The sequence below is a fragment of the Somniosus microcephalus genome, chromosome 18 (assembly GCF_052327205.1).
Source record: "Somniosus microcephalus isolate GS21.2 chromosome 18, FLI_Smic_1.0, whole genome shotgun sequence".
Classification (NCBI taxonomy): Eukaryota; Metazoa; Chordata; class Chondrichthyes; order Squaliformes; family Somniosidae; genus Somniosus; species Somniosus microcephalus.
This window is the reverse complement of record NC_141004.1, coordinates 64,691,282-64,712,233: the sequence shown is the minus strand read 5'-3', so window position 1 is coordinate 64,712,233 and position 20,952 is coordinate 64,691,282. Positions and strand designations below refer to the sequence as shown.

Here is a 20,952-nt window from a genome sequence, read left to right as displayed (position 1 = left end):
TTAGAAGACAGATTGTCAGTGTTTGACAGCTTCACAGAGCTGACAAACGCTGATTTTTCATCTGTCAAAAGCTCTTGACAGATGAAATGTCAATCGCTGACATCACCAGTAACCAGGTGTCCCTTAATTGGCCTGCTGAGTCCGCTGGGCGGGCTTAACAAGGTCAATCAAGGGAAAATAGCGTGGGTTGGCCACAAGTCGATGGAGGCGGGACTACAACCCAAAAAGTGGGAGTCCCGCCTCTAAAAGCTCCCCATTGACAAAATCCAGCCCTTAATGTTGTGAACCCTAATATTTTGAGGAGTGAATTATAACTAAGAACACCCCATCTCTAACAGTACCAGCTGGTATGGCTCTCTGGGGTGGGGCTGTCTGGGGTGGGGCTGTCTGGGGGGACGGCTCTCTGGACTGCACAGAGCCAAGATGCCGAGTCACATGCGTTCCCTTTGTTGACTATTGTAACTAGCTGAACATCCACAGCAAAGATCCTTTTTAGTAAGACGCATCCCGGAGTTCCTGTAAATTCAACAACCAGAAATGTGAATGATGAGCAGGAATACACAAAGAGGCCACTTCCTAATCTCCACTTCACATATGAAAAGCTTGCGTAGTTTTAAAATGGGCGTGTGAGTAGCACTGTTTTCGTTTCACTTATTACCTCCTATCTACAAACAAGGAAAGTCTCATTTTGAGATGACTGTAGGCACAACAGCTTTGGCTGTTGAATGCATAATAAACAGAAATTCAATCCCAAAGTCACTAATACTGGATGGCACAGGGGGAACATTGCTCTGCTTGCTATGTGGACTAACGTCATAAATATAACCCTGAAGATTTCCTCTGGTGACTAGTTCTTTGAAGTCATAAACCTGTTCAACAGGAACACAAAGGGCCAAACTAATTCATAAAAAATGTGAGCATAAAAAAAGCCTGAGGGTTTTATACCTTAATGCGAGAAGCATCAGGAACAAGGTAGATGAATTAGCTGTGGAAATAGAGGTTAATAATTATGATCTAATTGGGATTACGGAAACATGGTTGCAGGGTGAGCAGGGCTGGGAGCTTAACATACAGGGGTATTCAGTATTTAGGAAGGATCGACAAAAAAGAAAGGGAGGAGGGGTAGCATTGCTAGTAAAAGAGGGGATAAATGCAATTGAAAGGAAGGATATTAACTCAGTTAATACAGAATCTATATGGGTGGAGCTAAGAAATAGCGAGGGGCGAAAAACATTAATAGGAGTGGTATATAGGCCTCCAAATAGTAAAATAGAGGTTAGGGAGGGCATCACGAGGGAAATTAGAGAAGCGTGCAATAAGAGCACAGCTGTCATCATAGGTGACTTTAACTTACATATAGATTGGACTAGCCTAATCAGTAAAAATAATGAGGAGGAGGAATTCCTTGAGTGTTTAAGGGATGGTTATCTGGATCAATATGTCGAGGAACCAACTCGGGAACAGGCTATATTGGACTGGGTACTGTGCAATGAGAAGGGACTAATCAGTAATCTTGTTGTACGGGGACCCTTGGGTCAGAGCGATCATAACATGATCGATTTCTCACTCGAAATGGAGAGCGAAGAAATTGACTCAGAGACTAAGGTCCTGAATTTAAACAAGGGGAATTATGATGCCATGAGACGGGAACTGAGTAGGTCTGATTGGACAACGTTCCTGAGAGGACTGGAGGTAGATAAACAATGGCAAACATTTAAAGATAGAATGACAAAATTGCAAAAATTGTTTATACCAATCTGGCATAAAAGGAAATCTAAAAAGGTGACTCAACCGTGGATAACAGGGGAAATTAGAGACAGCATAAAATCCAAAGATAGGGCGTATAAAATAGCCAAAAAAAGCGCCAGAGCGGAAGATTGGGAACAGTTTAAGATAGAGCAAAGGAGGGCAAAGGGCATGATCAAGAGGGGCAAAATAGCTTACGAAAACAAGCTGGCGGAAAATATAAAAACTAACTCCAAAAGCTTTTATAAATATATCAAAAGGAAAAGACTGGTGAAAACCAAAGTTGGTCCATTGCAGTCAGATACGGGGGAATATATAATGGGAAATAAGGAAATGGCAGATCAACTAAATGCATACTTTGGGTCAGTCTTTACGAAGGAAGACACAAAAAACCTCCCTGGGATATCGGGAAAAATAGGGACATTGGCAAAGGAGGAACTGACGCAAATCAATATCTCTAAGGATATGGTGTTAAGGAAGCTAAAGGGATTGAAGGTGGACAAATCCCCAGGGCCTGATAACATGCATCCTAGGGTACTGAAGGAGGTGGCCCTAGAGATAGCGGATGCACTAAGGATGATTTTTCAGAATTCATTAGACTCGGGAACAGTGCCGATGGATTGGAGGGTAGCTAACGTTACCCCACTATTCAAAAAGGGGGGTAGGGAAAAAGCAGGTAATTACAGACCTGTAAGCCTTACATCAGTTGTGGGCAAAATGCTGGAGTCCATCATTAAGGATGAAATAGCGGAGCACTTAGCAAATGGGGACAGGATAGGACAGAGTCAACATGGATTTACAAAGGGTAAATCGTGCTTGACTAATCTATTGGAATTTTTTGAGGGAGTAACTGGTAGAATAGATGGGGGAGAGCCAGTAGATGTGGTGTACCTGGACTTCCAAAAGGCCTTCGATAAGGTCCCACATAAAAGATTAGCATGGAAAATTGAGGCTCATGGGATAAAGGGGAAAGTTTTGGCGTGGATAGGGAACTGGCTGTCAGATAGAAAACAGAGAGTTGGAATAAACGGCTCATTTTCTGAATGGCAGGCAGTAACAAGTGGGGTACCACAGGGATCTGTCCTGGGCCCCCAGCTGTTCACAATTTACATTAATGACCTGGATCAGGGAGTCGGATGCAGCATTTCCAAATTTGCAGACGACACTAAACTAGGAGGTGGGGTGGGCTCAGAGGAAGAGACCAGGAAGCTCCAGAGCGATTTGGACAGACTGGGCGATTGGGCGGATAAATGGCAGATGCACTATAATGTGGACAAGTGCGAAGTTATCCACCTTGGGTGCAGGAACGGGAGGGCAAATTATTATTTAAATGGCAATAGATTGGGAGAGGGGGAAGTACAGAGAGACCTGGGTGTTCTTGTACACCAGTCACTGAAGGCGAGCATGCAGGTGCAACAGGCGGTCAAGAAGGCAAACGGTATGCTGGCCTTCATAGCAAAAGGGTTAGAATACAGGAACAGGGATACCTTGCTGCAGCTGTACAGGGCACTGGTGAGACCACACCTCGAGTACTGTGTACAGTTTTGGTCGCCTCATCTGAGGAAGGATGTTCTTGCCATGGAGGGGGTGCAGCGGCGATTCACCAGGCTGATACCAGGAATGGCGGGAATGACCTATGAGGAGAGACTATGTAGTTTAGGGATGTACACACTGGAGTTTAGAAGATTGAGAGGGGACCTCATAGAAGTGTATAAAATTCTGACAGGTCTAGACAGACTGGATGCAGAAGGAATGTTTCCCTTGGCGGGTGAGAACAGAACTAGAGGACATAATTTAAGGATAAGGGCTAAACCATTTAGGACAGAGATGAGGGGGAATTTCTTCACTCAGAGAGTGGTGAACCTGTGGAACTCATTGCCACAGAGGGCAGTGTACGCCAGCTCATTAAATATATTTAAGAGGGAATTAGATATATTTCTACGGGCAAAAGGGGTTAAGGGTTACGGAGAGAAGGCGGGGACGGGATACTGAATTAAAGGATCAGCCATGATCTCATTAAATGGCGGAGCAGGCACGAAGGGCCGAATGGCCTACTCCTGCTCCTATCTTCTATGTATCTATGTAACACGTTCTTTGTGAAACCATTTACAATGTCACTGCACAGTGATCCCTGAGCAGTCCGTCCCTCTGTTCTCTGCTCTGACTCCTTATTGTAAGAAAATGAAAGAAACAAACACTACAGGCCATGAGACTCCTTACCTTCCTCCTGGGGTGCAGTAGATACCTGGATTGCTGGTATCTCTGCTTTTGGCAGATGAGGAGTCGAGTTTGCATGATCTTTATTTTTCTTCTCTCTTTTTGATATATGAGAAAACACTTTGGAGAAAGAAAGCTTAAATTTTGATTTATTTGATGTTTCAGAAGCCAAGTCGTTCTCAGATGGCTTTTCACTTTGTTTTAATTCCTCCTTGGCTTTATCCTTTGGGATTTCTAATTTGTTCTTGGTATCCAAGGGCTGATCTGCATTCAGACTAGATTTGTCCTTGAAGTCAGGACAGGGTGTGTCCCAATAAACCTGACTTTTCCTGTCTTGTTCTTTGATGCTCCTGTTGTTTTTTGTCCTAAGCACTGGTGAGGAGTTACCCAGTAACCCCCATTCCTGATCTGAGTCCCTGAATTCTGCACCAATGGAAGCTGCTGGTTTTGATGGAAGGAGCGTTGAACCCCCCAATGGTATTTTGTCATCATACTGAATGCTGGGCTTTGTCTCGTCCTCCTGACTTTCTGAGTCAGAGTCTGAGGTTACACTAAGTCTGGCTAGTTTGTGTCTTACGGTTGATGAAAGACTCAGTTTCTTCATTGGGACGTTACCATTATCTTTCTCTTTGTCTATGACTAATTTAAAGTCAAAGTTCACTGAAGAAAGTTCCTTTGGCAGACAGTTAGACTCCGATTCTCTTTCAGTATCCTCTACACTATCTTCCATGTTCTCATTTTCAACCCCTGGATGAGGCATGTAACGCAGATGTTCATTTGCTGAAGCTCCTTTGGAGCTGGCCATATCCATTGTCCTGTTGACATCTTCCAGGTGCAAGAGTTTGGCAGAATGTGAAGGTAAAGACTCAGTGGTGTGGAGCTCAGAGATCTCAAGAGATGGCATGAAAGTCTTATCAGTTGTTGAACTCTGTCTCGTCTGAGAGATACCAACTCTCTCAGTGTTAATCTCCGTGTTGCCAGATGGCATGACATTATCATCAAGTACTGGCAGGATTTCAATAGAGGAAAGTGAGGTGTTGTTCGTACCACTGAGATATGATGTAGATTGGTTAGTTGCTGGAGAAGAAGGTTCTTCACTACGATGGTTATACGCTGCATTGGCTGGTTCAGTAATATTTTTATAATCCATGGAATTCCTTCCAGGTTCTGCAGTAAAGCTGGAGTCAGTGCTAGATCCATACGATATGGACGTCCCATTGCTGGACCACTGATGCTCTACCATAGTATGAGAAACAAGAGCCTGTGGATTTTCAGAAAAATGAAAAGATGACAAAAAATGGAAGGTTAGAAATGGGACAGTTTTCAGAGCTGGTGAAGCTACTTTCATTCGCTCGAGCCTGTGGTCTATCAGAGAGTCAGACTGGCAAAACAGAAGTTATATTAGCAATGTGTTTAAACAGTGCTTGGGGACAGTTTGATGAAGAACCTATTGCAATACAACGGTCAGCATTGCCCTGCAATGAAGTGATAAAGGTGATCTGGGCCAGTAATTAATCCTAACATAGGAAAAATGTGAATGATGACCAGGAAAATGATTCATAATCAGATGAATTTTCTTAATGACTGTCCTCAACCATCTTTTGCCCAATTTTCAAAATGTGTCTGGAGACCCTTAGCCCTCTGACTCCAAATAGTGATATTCCTGACATTCAAATTGGGAAAATTCAGTTCTTTAATTGTATTTTTTAAATTGGGAAGCCTAGGTGAAGGCCCAAGATCATTGTACAGGACTACCAAGGATGAAAACAGTAGAATAGAGGACAACGGAGAAGTGATTAGGTTTGCCAAGATTGGGTGTTAAAAGCCCGAGACTGCAGGAGGGAGAAAGGATTGAGGAAGTAAGGAGTTCATGGTTTGGAGGTCCTGGAGGTGATTGAGTTAGAGGAGGAGGCTTGAGGTTACAGCAAGGAGGAGCAGTTTATAGAAGGCAAACTTTTAACTTGGATGAACAATAGGAGAAACAATGACCATCGCAATGTCAATAAAGTAAAGAGAAACAAGAAAGGTTGCAACAGAGAAAGAAGACAGAGGCGAGAGTGAACGAGGAATCGCCTATCAAATAACAAACTTGTCCTTGCAACTTGTTCAGGAGTGCGAGAGATATTACAAGTTACTGTACTGCACAGCAACAATCAGCCAAAACTCTGCAAGAACAGAGAACCTGAAGGGCAGCGGAAGGCTGAGACACACAGATAAGGACGTAGTAAGCTCTCCTTCTCGTAATTAGGATTATGTTGCAATTCACACTTCCTCTTGAAAGCACAAACTTCTTTAATTCACTCAATGTTCCACATGCTGTCACTGATCGAGCACCTTCTCAACACTACACCAATCGAGGGTCACTTTGGGCTGTGGTCCCTTTAAGAACACATGCAACCTTGCTGTTTTTAGACTACATTCTTAGGATGCGGTACTCCACTAAGTGAGAAACTGAACGAAGGAACATTGTCACCACAGTGGAAGTGGGCAGGCTCAATTCCTGGAACAACTTGCTCCAAAACCTCATGTCCAAGTTGACCACACTAGCCACCTCGGGAAAAACATTCACACAAACTGTTGAAATGCTTTTCTTCATCTCAATTTGGAATAAGAAGGTTCAGTCCCCACTGCTTATAGCGGGCGCATTGGTGTAAATGCGATTTGCCCGCTTTATCCGATGACCGGTATTGCCGAGGTTGCGCTATTACAGTACTCTACTAGATAACAAGATCAATAACATCCTAAGCATTTCCTCCTGAATCATCAATAAATTATAGGAGATCCAATAGTCTGTCTACAACAGAGCAAAAAAGTTGAGGGGATTAGAAGGGCTTAATTACGCAAAAGGTAATTGGACTTCAACAAGATGCTATTTACTTATATTGTTTGTGCATTGCTGTTGCTGCCCAAAATAAACGGAGCACATAACACGCTGTAAGCGGCAACTTTGAAATTGGTAATGCAAATAGCTGATAGTTACTGCGTTTGGCCGATATAAGCGACTGCCCGATTTAAACATGGACATGTTAAGTGGTGGAGACGCATGTCTCAACACATTCTCAACCTTTAGTATTCGGTAAATCAGTGACACCATCGTTTCATCAAACATGTCACTGCACACTCTTCATTCACAAATCTCATACTTTGCCTTGTAAGGTATTTTGCCAGGCCCCATTTAATATTCTCACAGTGTACTGAATTGCAAAGCACGGTGACACAAGAATAGCAAGAGCTGAATGATAAGATAGTACCTGATCCATATCTCGTGAAGGACTCCTGCCAGGTGATGTAAGATGCCTCATGATAGGCACTCTGCTATGTTCTGTACATTCATAAGGACCTTATCACAAAGGTAGATGACACTTATTAGGGGGAAACTTATTTTATACCTTCATATCGTTTTAAACTGTTACGTTACAGAATAATGGACAGCCACAGTGCGGTGGTTGGAGCTGTAGTGTGCTGTAGCTACAGTGCGGTGGTTGGAGCTGTAGTGTGCTGTAGCTACAGTGCGGTAGGTTGTGGCTGTAGTGTGCTGTAGCTACAGTGCAGTGGTTGAAGCTGTAGTGTGCTGTAGCTACAGTGTGGTGGTTTGAGCTGTAGTGTGCTGTAGCTACAGTGTGGTAGGTTGGAGCTGTAGTGTGCTGTAGCCACAGTGCGGTGGTTGGAGCTGTAGTGTGCTGTAGCCACAGTGCGGTGGTTGGAGCTGTAGTGTGCTGTAGCTACAGTGCGGTAGGTTGGAGCTGTAGTGTGCTGTAGCTACAGTGCGGTGGTTGGAGCTGTAGTGTGCTGTAGCTACAGTGCGGTGGTTGGAGCTGTAGTGTGCTGTAGCCACAGTGTGGTAGGTTGGAGCTGTAGTGTGCTGTAGCTACAGTGCGGTGGTTGGAGCTGTAGTGTGCTGTAGCCACAGTGTGGTAGGTTGGAGCTGTAGTGTGCTGTAGCTACAGTGTGGTAGGTTGTGGCTGTAGTGTGCTGTAGCTACAGTGTGGTAGGTTGGAGCTGTAGTGTGCTGTAGCTACAGTGCGGTGGTTGGAGCTGTAGTGTGCTGTAGCCACAGTGTGGTAGGTTGGAGCTGTAGTGTGCTGTAGCTACAGTGTGGTGGTTGGAGCTGTAGTGTGCTGTAGCCACAGTGCGTAGGTTGGAGCTGTAGTGTGCTGTAGCTACAGTGTGGTGGTTGGAGCTGTAGTGTGCTGTAGCCACAGTGCGGTGGTTGGAGCTGTAGTGTGCTGTAGCTACAGTGCGGTAGGTTGGAGCTGTAGTGTGCTGTAGCCACAGTGCGGTGGTTGGAGCTGTAGTGTGCTGTAGCTACAGTGCGGTAGGTTGTGGCTTTGCATCTGTAATTCTCCACACACCAAATTAATGAGCTCAGCTGTACGACTGGGGGAGTGATGTGTGGAGGCCCAGGTGCTTCTCTGTAGGGCAGGAGAGTCACACTGGGCTGCTCTTGTACAAACCTTAGCAGCTGGTGTCAGTGCTGCAGTTGGCAGAAGACTAGGCATCTGCCCACTCATTTGGCTGGAGATGGTTTGAGTGCTGGGAGATCCAAGAAAAGGGAAGAGGAGAAAATATCTTAAAGAGGAACTCCCGCCCTCAAAAGAGAACAAAACGTCTGGCCTATTGGAGTCTACAAAATGATCACCGGACAGTATTCTAAGCAAAGGCTTCAAGAACAAACACTCAACCGGTCAGGCAGCATCTGTGGAGAGTGAAACATAGAGTTAACGTTTCTGAAACGTTCTCTCTGTTTCTCTCTCCGCAGATGCTGCCTGACCCGCTGAGCGATTCTAGCAAGTTCTGTGCATATTGGCCCAGTAATTCCGGGCACAACGCGTGAGTATGGACGGGGTACTCACGTGTGCCCGGAGGAATTGCCGGTTTTCAGCATGCACAGCACATGCGCTGAAAACTGGCATTTCCTGTCCTCTGACCCAAGGGGTTAAGAGGCAGAGCGCGCGCGACTGCACAGGCAGCGCGTGCGCGCTGAAATTCCTTTTTTTCCCCCAGAGTTGCCCGAGTGTAAAGGCCTCCGGTCTTTACGCGTGGAAAAACCAGACGTAAGTATTTAGTTTTACAGGTAAGTGGGCTTTTAGTACAATGTAGAAATTTTTTTCCCACAGGTTTGTTATTTTTAAAGAATTTACAGGATGGTAAGTTTAGTTTCAGACCCTATTTTAAAAAAATTTATTTTTTTCAAAAAATTGATTAATTGTTTAAAACATTTTTTAAAACTTATTTATAGTTAATATAATCAGTGGGATGTTTTTTAAAATTTTATTTAAAGTTAAAGTAGTGTTTTGGCAGCCCATACTTTTCATGAGTTTGACAGTTCTTACTGTCAAACTCATGAATGAGTTTCCCCTCCCCTGATTGGCTGCACAGTGCTCACCTGATCCCAGCCGGCACATCGCACTAACTACGCCGCTGGATCGGGTAAGCACAGCGCGCCGACATCTGAACCGGGCCAGTGACAGGAAATGCAAGCAGGCCCGGGCTTCAGATGTTGGCGCGCAGGGTGAGTGCACATCGGGGGCTTGCACGCGCGGCAAGCCCCCGATCCTAATTTCAGGGCCATTATATATTATACAAGTTGGATTAAAAAAATCCAGAAAAATAACTGTCATAAGATGAGAATGAAAGTCTAGATTGATTACAAGCTTCCATTCATTAACTGAAACTCAGAGCAAGATTACAGCCATAAACTCACATCAGGGTATAGGAACATCGGAATAGGAGGAGGCCATTCAGCCCCTTGAGCCTGTTCCGCCATTCAATGAGATCATGGCTGATCTGTATCCTGACTCCATCAACTCGATTTGGTTCCGTAACCCTTGCCCAATCCATCAATCTCAGTTTTGATATATTTAATTGACCCACCCCCCACCTCAACAGCTTTTTGGGGGAAGAGAGAGTTCCAAATTTTCATGACCCTTTGTGTGAGGAAATCTTTGGTTTACCGAAGAGTAGACCCTGAGTGCCCGTGTTCTTTTTTTAAATTTGTTTTATGAGATGTGGGCGTCGCATTTATTGCCCATCCCTAGTTGCCCTTGAGAAGGTGGTGGTGAGCCACCTTCTTGAACCATTGCAGTCCGTGTGGTGAAGGTACTCCCACAGTGCTGTTAGGGAGGGAGTACCAGGATTTTGACCCAGCGACGATATACTTCTAAGTCAGGATGGTGTGTGACTTGGAGGTGGTGGTGTTCCCATGCGCCTGCTACCCTTGTCCTTCTAGGTGGACACAAGTCCCCAGGACTTTACAGGGTCGACAGGGCTGTGTGTGCCGTTGCCGTGTCCGTAGCTGCTGCTGAGGTCGATGCCGGGTGGTCTGTCCAGTTTCATTCTTTTTATTGTTTTTCGTAGCGGTTTGTTACAACTGAGTGGCTTATCCAAGCATTTAGTTTTAGCCTGAAATATGCTAGCCTGGCAATGTAGTATTTGGAGTAAACAAGACAGTCATCTCACATGGTCTCCGGTGCAATGCGCCATAGTTATAGGGCGATTGTTTGCGGCGCATGTAACAGGGCAGGTCTATGTTCAGAGGAGACTTGGTCTGCTTATGGAAACTGTTGTTTTGCTGTAAACATAAGTTAAATGAACTGGGAGAAAGCCTGAACTGCAGCAGAGAGTTGAGGGGGGGGGGGGGGTGACATTCAACTTTAGCGGCAGCGCAAAACGGGCGATGGCGAATCGGCCTCCCGTTTAACACACCGTCTGATTTTCTTTTCCATGTCAAATTTCACCCCCTTTATCTCCAAAGTTGATCAAGATCATTTTTGAGAGCAAAACAAAGGCTTAGAAAATATGTGCTGTGGTGCACTGGGGAAGCCTCGTACCTTCCATTGTCCAAATACATACGCCAAGATTCTTGGTTCAAAGAGTGATGGATAACCCTGCCCTCAAACCTCTATGCTGCAAGGGACAGAGTTTCAGGCAATGATACTGTTCAAGAGAGAGTTCGATAGGGACGAGAAGCTGGGAGCTTGACTACTGGTTCTTTGAGTGCACATTTTGGGCTCATACAGAATAGGGAGGTGTAGCCCCCATCTTCCTAGCTTTTAAAATTTGCACTCAATACAGAAGAGTTACAAGTTCTCTGACATCAAAAATTCAAATGAGTTCTGTTAAGAGTTTGATCACATTGATTCTCCTCAGGGACTGTGTTCATCAGACCCTCCATTACAAATACCAATAAAAGTGGCAAAGCTGTGCCCTCACAGGTGATAACAAATACTACTACTCAACTGTTAGTCATCTGAAATGGTTCACTGAAGCGTTAATTAGTTGGCCTGAAGTGTGTGTGTGTGGTCTTTTGTCCCATGCTCCATTGCCTCACACACTAAGCTCCATTGAGCTCCACAGTAAGTGGCACTTAGCTGTGACCTGATAGTAAAAACTCAACTTGAAATGTGATCTCTTTCTGAGATTCTTATCCATCATGGCTCAGCTGCTCCAGATGCTCCTCAAACTGAGCTCTGGCTTTCAAACAATCTCTCTAGAAACTTCTAAAAGGTAAAGCAGGTACCAAAAATCTGCTTTTACCCCCCTCTATGTCTCATCATGTGGAGGTTTTAGTGATTAAGGTTCTCAAATTCATTTTCATTAACAGCAAAGCAATCCTCAGATCTCAAACCCCATATCCCTGCCCTGCCACATGCCTCATTTTGAACTGAACAAAAGATAGTCGCCCCAACTGTGAGGGCAGCTTTGTGTTGTGGACTCTATTGCATATTAGCTAGACTTCAGACTACAAAAGATCATCACACTTTGGCCATCAGTCCAAGAACCCTAACCTGGATCTGAAGTCAGTCATCAAACTACTTCACCAGATTCCTCAAGTACCAGTGTGATATGAATGAGATCCATTTCCTTCTAATGTTGTTGGACTAACCTTTTTCTGTCAGTTCGGTTTCTTCATTGTATTGCTTAGAGCCTTCCTCCCCTTGCTCTTCATCTTCCCGCTCATCTTGAAGACCTTCATCTATATCTTGTTCTTCATCTGTGACAATAAGACACAAAAGGTTATTGCTGAAGATGCTGGTACACAGTACACTGAAACACAGTCATCTTAAGTGCTGTACATTTCTGTAGATCAGGAGAAAACTCTCCCACTAGATCAGGAGAAGACTCTCCCACTAGATCAGGAGAAGACTCTCCCAGTAGATCAGGAGAAGACTCTCCCACTAGATCAGGAGAAGATTCTCCCACTAGATCAGGAGAAGATTCTCCCACTAGATCAGGAGAAGACTCTCCCACTAGATCAGGAGAAGACTCTCCCACTAGATCAGGAGAAGACTCTCCCACTCGATCAGGAGAAGACTCTCCCACTCGATCAGGAGAAGGCTCTCCCAACTAGATCAGGAGAAGGCTCTCCCACTAGATCAGGAGAAGACTCTCCCAGTAGATCAGGAGAAGATTCTCCCACTAGATCAGGAGAAGATTCTCCCACTAGATCAGGAGAAGACTCTCCCACTAGATCAGGAGAAGACTCTCCCACTAGATCAGGAGAAGACTCTCCCACTCGATCAGGAGAAGACTCTCCCACTCGATCAGGAGAAGACTCTCCCACTCGATCAGGAGAAGACTCTCCCACTCGATCAGGAGAAGACTCTCCCACTCGATCAGGAGAAGACTCTCCCACTAGATCAGGAGAAGACTCTCCCACTAGATCAGGAGAAGACTCTCCCACTAGATCAGAAGTCTCTCCCAGTAGACACTTTTCTGTGTCTAAAGGGTCCCATTTTAGGCCCAATCTGACTTCATAATTCATCTTTTAGTTAATATTCACAAAGATAAATACAGAACAGGCAGGCCATTCGGCCCATCTAGACCATCCATCCGCAGAAACCTACAGTCCACCCATCTATGCGTCCAACTTTCACTTAGTGATTCCAGGCTTTTGCCCTCCAGGATTTTTTTACTTTAAAGTATGAAAAGTTTAAGGTGCATGATACTGAGCACGCTCAAATCCAAGAATTCCCACCAAGGTGGTGAATTCCCCACATGAATTCTCTTGATAGTGTACCCATGATACACTTAAGAGTGAAAATGTGCCCAGAGAAGTATGGAGAAAATGACATGGCTGTAGAATAGAGCTTATCTGATTGATTTTATGTTTTAAATGTAATGCTTTTCTTAGAGTTACTATGATATATAATAATGCATGTTAGAAGCATAAAACCTTTGTTACAATATGTATAACCTTAGATAAAAAGACAAGGCTGAGAAGCAAAGCACGATGGTAAAATTAAGCCAACATTATGTTAACTGCGAGAATAGTGCTGAGGTCGTGTAGATTTTCTGTTATATTAAAAACAAAAAGCCAGTGAAGAACAAATATTACTTATGTTTTTAAGTAGAATGAGTGTTTTCAATACCTAACATCCCTTATTGCTGAAGTTTCAGACCAGTCTAGATAATGGGCTACGGGAAAGGCAAAAGACATCTATAGTAATTCGTGGGAAGTCTGGCTATGTAAAATTTCTCATAGTAAAGCTCACAGCAGAAAAAGGGAGGGAATCATAGACCGCACTACTGAAGGTCAGAATGGCGAGAGAGCCCAAGCAGCTGCAAGTTGCTATGTATTTTGAAAGGAAAAAAAGATATAAAGGAACAGCTAATGAACACTGAAGGCAGCGCGAAACCAGGGGAAGAGAAACTTCAGTCAACAGAACACAGCAAGACTGAAGAAAAGAGACCACGCAGCAGTCACCCAGTGGGCACTCTACTGGGGTTCCAAGGAACGGATTGCGACTATCATCTTGTTAAGTATTACTTCTTTGTACTGCATGTAAAGTGCTTAATAAATCTGTTATACTTCTACACAATATATCTGTACCAGGAGTGGTCTGTTATAGTCACGGACAATTTAAATATACATTTCGGATCTTGCAAAGATTGCAAATCTTACATGGTTATATATAAAGCTAAGAGTCACACTGATTGAAGCTGCTGTACTGGTTTGGTGATGTATGATTCATCCTGTGGTGCAGTTAGACACTGTGGATCACAGATTTCTCTGGATGAATGAGCTACACGGGCAGAGTTTAAAAAAAAAAAATTCTCGGGGTGTGGGCGTCGCTAGCCAGGCCAGCATTTAATGTGCGTCTCTAGTTGCCCTTGAGAAGGTGGTGGTGAGCCGCCTTCTTTAACCACCACAGTCCGTGTGGTAAAGGTGTTCCCACGGTGCTAATAAGTAGGAAATTTCGGGATAATGACCCAGTGACGATGAAGGAACGGCGATATATGTCCAAGTAAGGATGCTGAGTGACTTGGAGGGAACTTGTAGGTGGAGGTGTTCCCATGTACCTGCTGCCCTTGTCCTTCTAGTTGGTGGAGGTCGTGGGTTTGAGAGGTGCTATTGAATGACCTCTCTGCTCTGTATTTATCCTTGTGATGTTATAAACATATCCTGCCTCTCGTTTATCATTCATCCTGTAACGTTCCAGTTTTAAAATCACTACAGTCCATGAATGGGCTATAGATTGGACACCAATATATTTGCCACCCCGTTCTCTCATACCCTTGTGGATTACCTCATTTCCTTATTTTCTATAGCATATTTTCCCTGGAAAATAGGGGAATTCCTATTGATATGGAGCCATCGGGGTCCGGATCTCGCAGCGGGTCACTTATGAGGCAGGAACACAGTTGCCGAGACCGATTTTAAACCATGGCCCCCACTCCCCCCATCTCAATCCTTCAGTGCATTGTGAATGGGATTTGTTTCCTTATGATTTTGCTGGACTAACATTTTTCCGCCAGCTCCGTTTCTTCATCACACTGATGACTGTCAACCTCCTGTTGATTTTCACTGTCCACCTGGTCTTCCAGCGCTTCCTCATAGTCGATACCTTCAGCTTTGCCCATTGCTGCTTCAGTGCCTGGGATATGATCTGTGAATGCGAGGAGCCCATGGAGTGTTAGTTTTCAGTCCACCATGGCCTCGTACATTGAAGCAGTCAATTTATCTAAACAACAACATCTTGCATTTATATAGTGCCTTTAACATAGTAAAATGTCCCAAGGCGCTTCACAGGAGCGATTATCAAACAAAATTTGACAACGAGCCACATAAGGAGATATTAGGGCAGGTGTCCAAAAGCTTGGTAAAAGAGGTAGGTTTTAAAGAAACGACTTAAAAGAGGAGAAAGAGGTAGAGAGGGGGAGAGATTTAGGGAGGGAATTCCAGAGCTTAGGACCGGGGATGCGCAAGAGGCCAGAATTGGAGGAGAGCAGAGCTCTCAGAGGGGTGTAGGGCTGGAGAAGATTACAGAGAGAGTGCGGGTTGAGGCCATGGAGCGATTTGAAAACAAGGAGGAGAATTTTAAAATCGAGGTATTGCCGGACCAGGGGCCAATGTAGGTCAGTGAGCACAGGGTGATGGGTCAACTGTAATCAGTATAATTTTTCAGTAGAAAAGTGGTTCCTGACAGAAGTAGTTAATTGGCTCAGGTATTTAACACTATGGGTCTGTTTAAATATCCTGCCAAGCATACGCTGACATGTTTTAAATTTATGCTTCTTTCCTCCAGTTATTCACCCCTCTCCTAAAGTCCCCTTCAACGAGGTACAGGAGGTCTGGGCAGCATTTGTGGAATCTTTATTTCCTGAAGGTGTTTGCTCTTTGCTTCCCTCCGTTACCTCACCTAAGTGGTCTTTCTTCAATGCATTCACCTAGTGAACCATCGAATGGACAACCCTATAGAGCAGGTACATTATCTGACAGATGATTGCAGTGAGGTCTTAGAGTGACTTTAGGAATATCTTAAATAGGCCACTGCTTACCAAAGCGAATCTCATTATAATACTACCCAACATTGATTAAAGATGAGCAGTCAGTTACCTCCAATCCTCTTCACAGTGCTGTCCAATTCAATTTCTTCATCCAAAAAGTCCTGTCAAAGAAAATAGAAGTCAGGGACAAGAAAAAGCTATTTGGTCCACCAAAGCCCATCCATCCAGTGCCCTAACTCTCCCATTGAAGGCCACCCCTCCAGTACCCTAACTCTGCCATTAAAGCCCACCCCTCCAGTACCTTAATTCTCCCATTGAAGGCCACCCTCCAGCACCTTAACTCTCCCATTGAAGGCCACCCTCCAGTACCCTAACTCTCCCATTGAAGGCCATCCTCCAGTACCCTAACTCTCCCATTGAAGGCCATCCTCCAGCACCCTAACTCTCCCATTGAAGCCCACCCCTCCAGCACCTTAACTCTCCCACTGAAGCCCACCCCTCCAGTACCCTAACTCTCCCATTGAAGCCCACCCCTCCAGCACCTTAACTCTCCCATTGAAGCCCACCCCTCCAGTACCCTAACTCTCCCATTGAAGGCCACCCTCCAGTACCCTAACTCTCCCATTGAAGGCCACCCTCCAGTATCCTAACCCTCCAGTATCCTAACTCTCCCATTGAAGGCCACCCTCCAGTATCCTAACTCTCCCATTGAAGGCCACCCTCCAGTACCCTAACTCTCCCAATGAAGGCCACCCCTCCAGTACCCTAACTCTCCCATTGAAGCCCACCCCTCCAGCACCTTAACTCTCCCATTGAAGGCCACTCCTCCAGTACCCTAACTCTCCCATTGAAGCCCACCCTCCAGTATCCTAACTCTCCCATTGAAGCCCACCCTCCAGTATCCTAACTCTCCCATTGAAGGCCACCCCTCCAGTACCCTAACTCTCCCATTGAAGCCCACCCTCCAGTATCCTAACTCTCCCATTGAAGCCCACCCTCCAGTACCCTAACTCTCCCATTGAAGCCCACCCTCCAGTACCCTAACTCTCCCATTGAAGCCCACCCTCCAGTATCCTAACTCTCCCACTGAAGGCCACCCTCTAGTACCCTAACTCTCCCATTGAAGGCCACCCTCCAGTACCCTAACTCTCCCATTGAAGCCCACCCCTCTAGTACCCTAACTCTCCCATTGAAGCCCACCCTCCAGTATCCTAACTCTCCCATTGAAGCCCACCCTCCAGTACCCTAACTCTCCCATTGAAGGCCACCCCTCCAGTACCCTAACTCTCCCATTGAAGCCCACCCTCCAGTACCCTAACTCTCCCATTGAAGCCCACCCTCCAGTATCCTAACTCTCCCATTGAAGCCCACCCCTCCAGTACCCTAACTCTCCCATTGAAGCCCACCCTCCAGTATCCTAACTCTCCCATTGAAGCCCACCCCTCCAGTACCCTAACTCTCCCATTGAAGGCCACCCCTCCAGTACCCTAACTCTGCCATAGACGCCCATCCTTTCCAGTCCCTTAACTCTCTCAGCCTACCATCGAGCTCTATTTTGTAAAAGCTCAATGCATTTATCTCTAATTCCAGGCCTGGGAGATTATTCCAGACATTTATCGTTCTAAGTAAAGGAGGAGATTGCAGGGGCTCTGACACAAATTTTCAGAACCTCTCTGGCCACAGGGGATGTACCAGAGGACTGGAGAACAGCTAACGTAGTACCATTATACAAGAAGGGTAGCAGGGATAAACCAGGGAATTACAGGCCAGTGAGCCTAACATCTGTGGTAGGGAAATTATTGGAAAAAATTCTGAGGGACAAAATTACTCTCCACTTGGAGAGGCAAGGATTAATCGGGGATAGTCAGCATGGCTTTGTCAAGGGTAAATCATGTCTGACAAATCTGATTGAATTTTTCGAGGGGGTGACTAGGGGGGTGGATGAGGGAAATGCTGTGGATGTGGTTTACATGGACTTCAGTAAAGCTTTTGACAAAGTCCCGCATAGGAGACTGGTCAAGAAGGTAAGAGCCCATGGGATCCAGGGTGCCTTGGCGCGTTGGATCCTAAACTGGCTGAGTGGCAGGAGGCAGAGGGTGATGGTCGAAGGATGCTTTTGTGACTGGAAGCCTGTGTCCAGTGGGGTACCTCAGGGATCGGTGCTGGGTCCCTTGTTGTTTGTGATCTACATAAATGATTTGGATGAGAATGTAAAAGGTATGATCAGTAAGTTCGCAGATGACACGAAAATTGGTGGGGTGGTAAATTGCGAGGAGGAAAGCCTCAGGCTACAGGACGATATAAACGGGTTGGTCAGATGGGCGGAAAAGTGGCAAATGGAATTTAACCCTGAAAAGTGCGAGGTGATGCATTTTGGACGGACAAATAAGGCAAGGGAATACACAATGAGTGGTAGGACCCTAGGAAGTACAGAGGGTCAGAGGGACCTTGGTGTACATGTACATAGATCTCTGAAGGCAGCGGAACAGGTAGATAAGGTGGTTAAAAAGGCATATGGGATACTTGCCTTCATTAGCCGAGGCATAGAATATAAGAGCAGGGAGGTTATGATGGAGCTGTACAAAACGCTGGTGAGGCCACAGCTGGAGTACTGTGTGCAGTTCTGGTCGCCTCACTATAGGAAGGATGTGATTGCTTTGGAGAGGGTGCAGAGAAGATTCGCCAGGATGTTACCTGGGATGGAGCGCCTCAGCTATGAAGAAAGACTAAACAGGCTGGGGTTGTTTTCCTTGGAGCAAAGAAGGCTGAGGGGGGACCTGATTGAGGTGTACAAAATGATGAGGGGCATAGATAGGGTAGATAAAGAGGAACTTTTCCCCTTAGTAGGGGGGTCAATAACAGGGGGGCATAGATTCAGGGTAAGGGGCAGGAGATTTAGAGGGGATTTGAGGAGGAACTTTTTCACCCAGAGGGTGGTTGGAATCTGGAACTCACTGCCTGAAAGGGTGGTAGAGGCAGGAACCCTCACAACATTCAAGAAGCATTTGGATGAGCACTTGAAATGCCATTGCATACAAGGCTATGGACCAAATGCTGGAAAATGGGATTAGACAGGACAGGGATGGATGGGCGGCGCGGACACGATGGGCCGAAGGGCCTCTTTCTGTGCTGTAAAACTCTATGACTCTATGACTCTAAGTGCTCACTGCATGACTTGAGCATGTAATTGAAGCTGGCATTTCAGTGCAGCACTGAGGGAGTGTTGCACTGTCCAAGGTCTTTCAGAGGAGAATTTAAATCGTGGTCCCATCTGCCTCGGCAAGTGGATGTTAATGATTCCATGGCATATTTCAAAAAAGAACAAGGAGTTCTCCCAGTGTCCTGGCCAACATTTATTACTGAATTGTCACTGCGAGAAAAAGTTTACCTGGTCATCTCCAGGGGCCTAGATAGAGTGGATGGGAAGGGCCTATTTCCCCTAGCAGAGAGGTCAATAACCAGGGGGCATAGATTTAAAGTAATTGGTAGAAGGATTATGGGGGAGTTGAGGAGAACTTTTTTCACCCAGAGTGTGGTGGGGGTCTGGAACTCACTGCATGAAAGGGTGGTAGAAGCAGAAACCCTCATCTTATTTAAAAAGTACTTGGATGTGCACTTGAAGTGCCGTAACCTACAAGGCTACAGACCAAGAACTGGAAAGTGGGATTAGGCTGGATCGCTCTTTATCGGCCGGCACAGATATGATGGGCCGAATGGCTTCCTTCTGTGCCTTAAATTTCTGATTCTATGATCTGTCTCATTGTTGCGTGTGAGATTTTGCTGTGTGCAAATTAGCTGCTGAATTTGCTTAAATAACAACAGTGACTACGCGTCAAAAAAAAAAATGTTGAAACCATTTTCAGATATGATAAGGCACAATACCAGTCTTTCTTTTTCTATCTAATACACCGGTTTTAATTTTACATTCCACTCATTTAAAATTAAGTCTTCTGGTCCAACTTGCCTTACTTTGAAGTGAAAGGAGTAAGGAATGCTCCGCACCACAACCTTGAAGTGTCGTCAATGGTAGAACATCTACTCTTCCCAGTCATTGGTTCAGGCCATCCACTGCCTGCCACACTCTCTACCTAGTGAATACTTAAGCCACCCACAGGCTTATACTACACAGGCTTACACGGGTTCTCACTCTGAAATGTCATGAATTATCTCTTTGTTTCAGATGTCCTGCTATGACTGTTGGAGAAACTGGAGAAGTGATGTTTCAGTAGTGCCAGAATAACCCTGCTCAAAATATTGACCTGTAAGTCCTCTCCACTGACCTGCAGTGTATTTCAAACATGTTTCAGATTTCCAGCATTTGCAGTTTTTTTTTTAATTCATTGACGGAATGTGGCCGTTGCTGTCAAGGCCAGTATTTATTGCCCATCCCTAATTGCCCTTGAACAACTGAATGTTTTGCTGGGCCATTTCAGAGGGCAGTTAAGAGTCAACCACATTGCTGTGGGTCTGGAGTCACATATAGGCCAGACCGGGTAAGGACGGCAGATTTCCTTCCCTAAAGGACATTAGTGAACCAGATGGGTTTTTACAACATTCTGGTAGTTTCATGGTCGCCATTACTGAGCACCATTATGACAAATCTGGTAGTTTTAAAAATAATTTTTAATTGAATTTAAATTCCCCAGCTGCTACGGTGGGATTTTGAACTCATGTCACCAGATCATTAGTCCAGGCCTCGTGATTACTCGTCCAGTAACATAACCACTGTGCTACTATTCCCTAGTGTCTGGGTCCCTGTATCATCAGATCTCTTCATTTGGTACAGACAGTGTCTGGGTCCCTGTATCATTAGGCCTCTTCATTTGGTACAGACAGTGTCTGGGTCCCTGTATCATTAGGTCTCTTCATTTGGTACAGACAGTGTCTGGGTCCCTGTATCATTAGGTCTCTTCATTTGGTACAGACAGTGTCTGGGTCCCTGTATCATTAGGTCTCTTCATTTGGTACAGACAGTGTCTGGGTCCCTGTATAGTCAAGTCTCTTCATTTGGTACAGACAGTGTCTGGGTCCCTGTATCATTAGGTCTCTTCATTTGGTACAGACAGTGTCTGGGTCCCTGTATAGTCAGGTCTCTTCATTTGGTACAGACAGTGTCTGGGTCCCTGTATCATTAGGTCTCTTCATTTGGTACAGTATATCAATGTTTATGAATGGCATGATAAAAATCTGAGCTTTAAAAAGTTTCATTTTCACAAAAGGAATAAAAATGTCAAAAACATTACATCAGGAAAGCAGACA

At 45.2% G+C, this 20,952-nt stretch overlaps 1 protein-coding gene across 3 annotated transcripts in view; it reads right to left on the bottom strand.

The window, feature by feature from the left end:
* Positions 1–20,952, bottom strand: part of LOC147105331 (F-actin-monooxygenase MICAL3-like) — a 161,750-nt gene that overhangs the window by 29,461 nt on the left and 111,337 nt on the right. For 2 of the 3 annotated variants that reach the window (XM_086011594.1, XM_086011595.1), the window contains exons 20-25: positions 15,803–15,854; positions 14,709–14,852; positions 11,849–11,956; positions 7,215–7,303; positions 3,967–5,224; positions 3,234–3,380 (exon numbers count right to left, since the gene is read on the bottom strand). In XM_086011594.1, coding sequence (XP_085867720.1) covers positions 3,234–3,380; positions 3,967–5,224; positions 7,215–7,303; positions 11,849–11,956; positions 14,709–14,852; positions 15,803–15,854 — 1,798 coding nt within the window. The remainder of the gene's footprint in view (positions 1–3,233; positions 3,381–3,966; positions 5,225–7,214; positions 7,304–11,848; positions 11,957–14,708; positions 14,853–15,802; positions 15,855–20,952) is intronic. The other variant, XM_086011596.1, reaches the window with a different exon arrangement.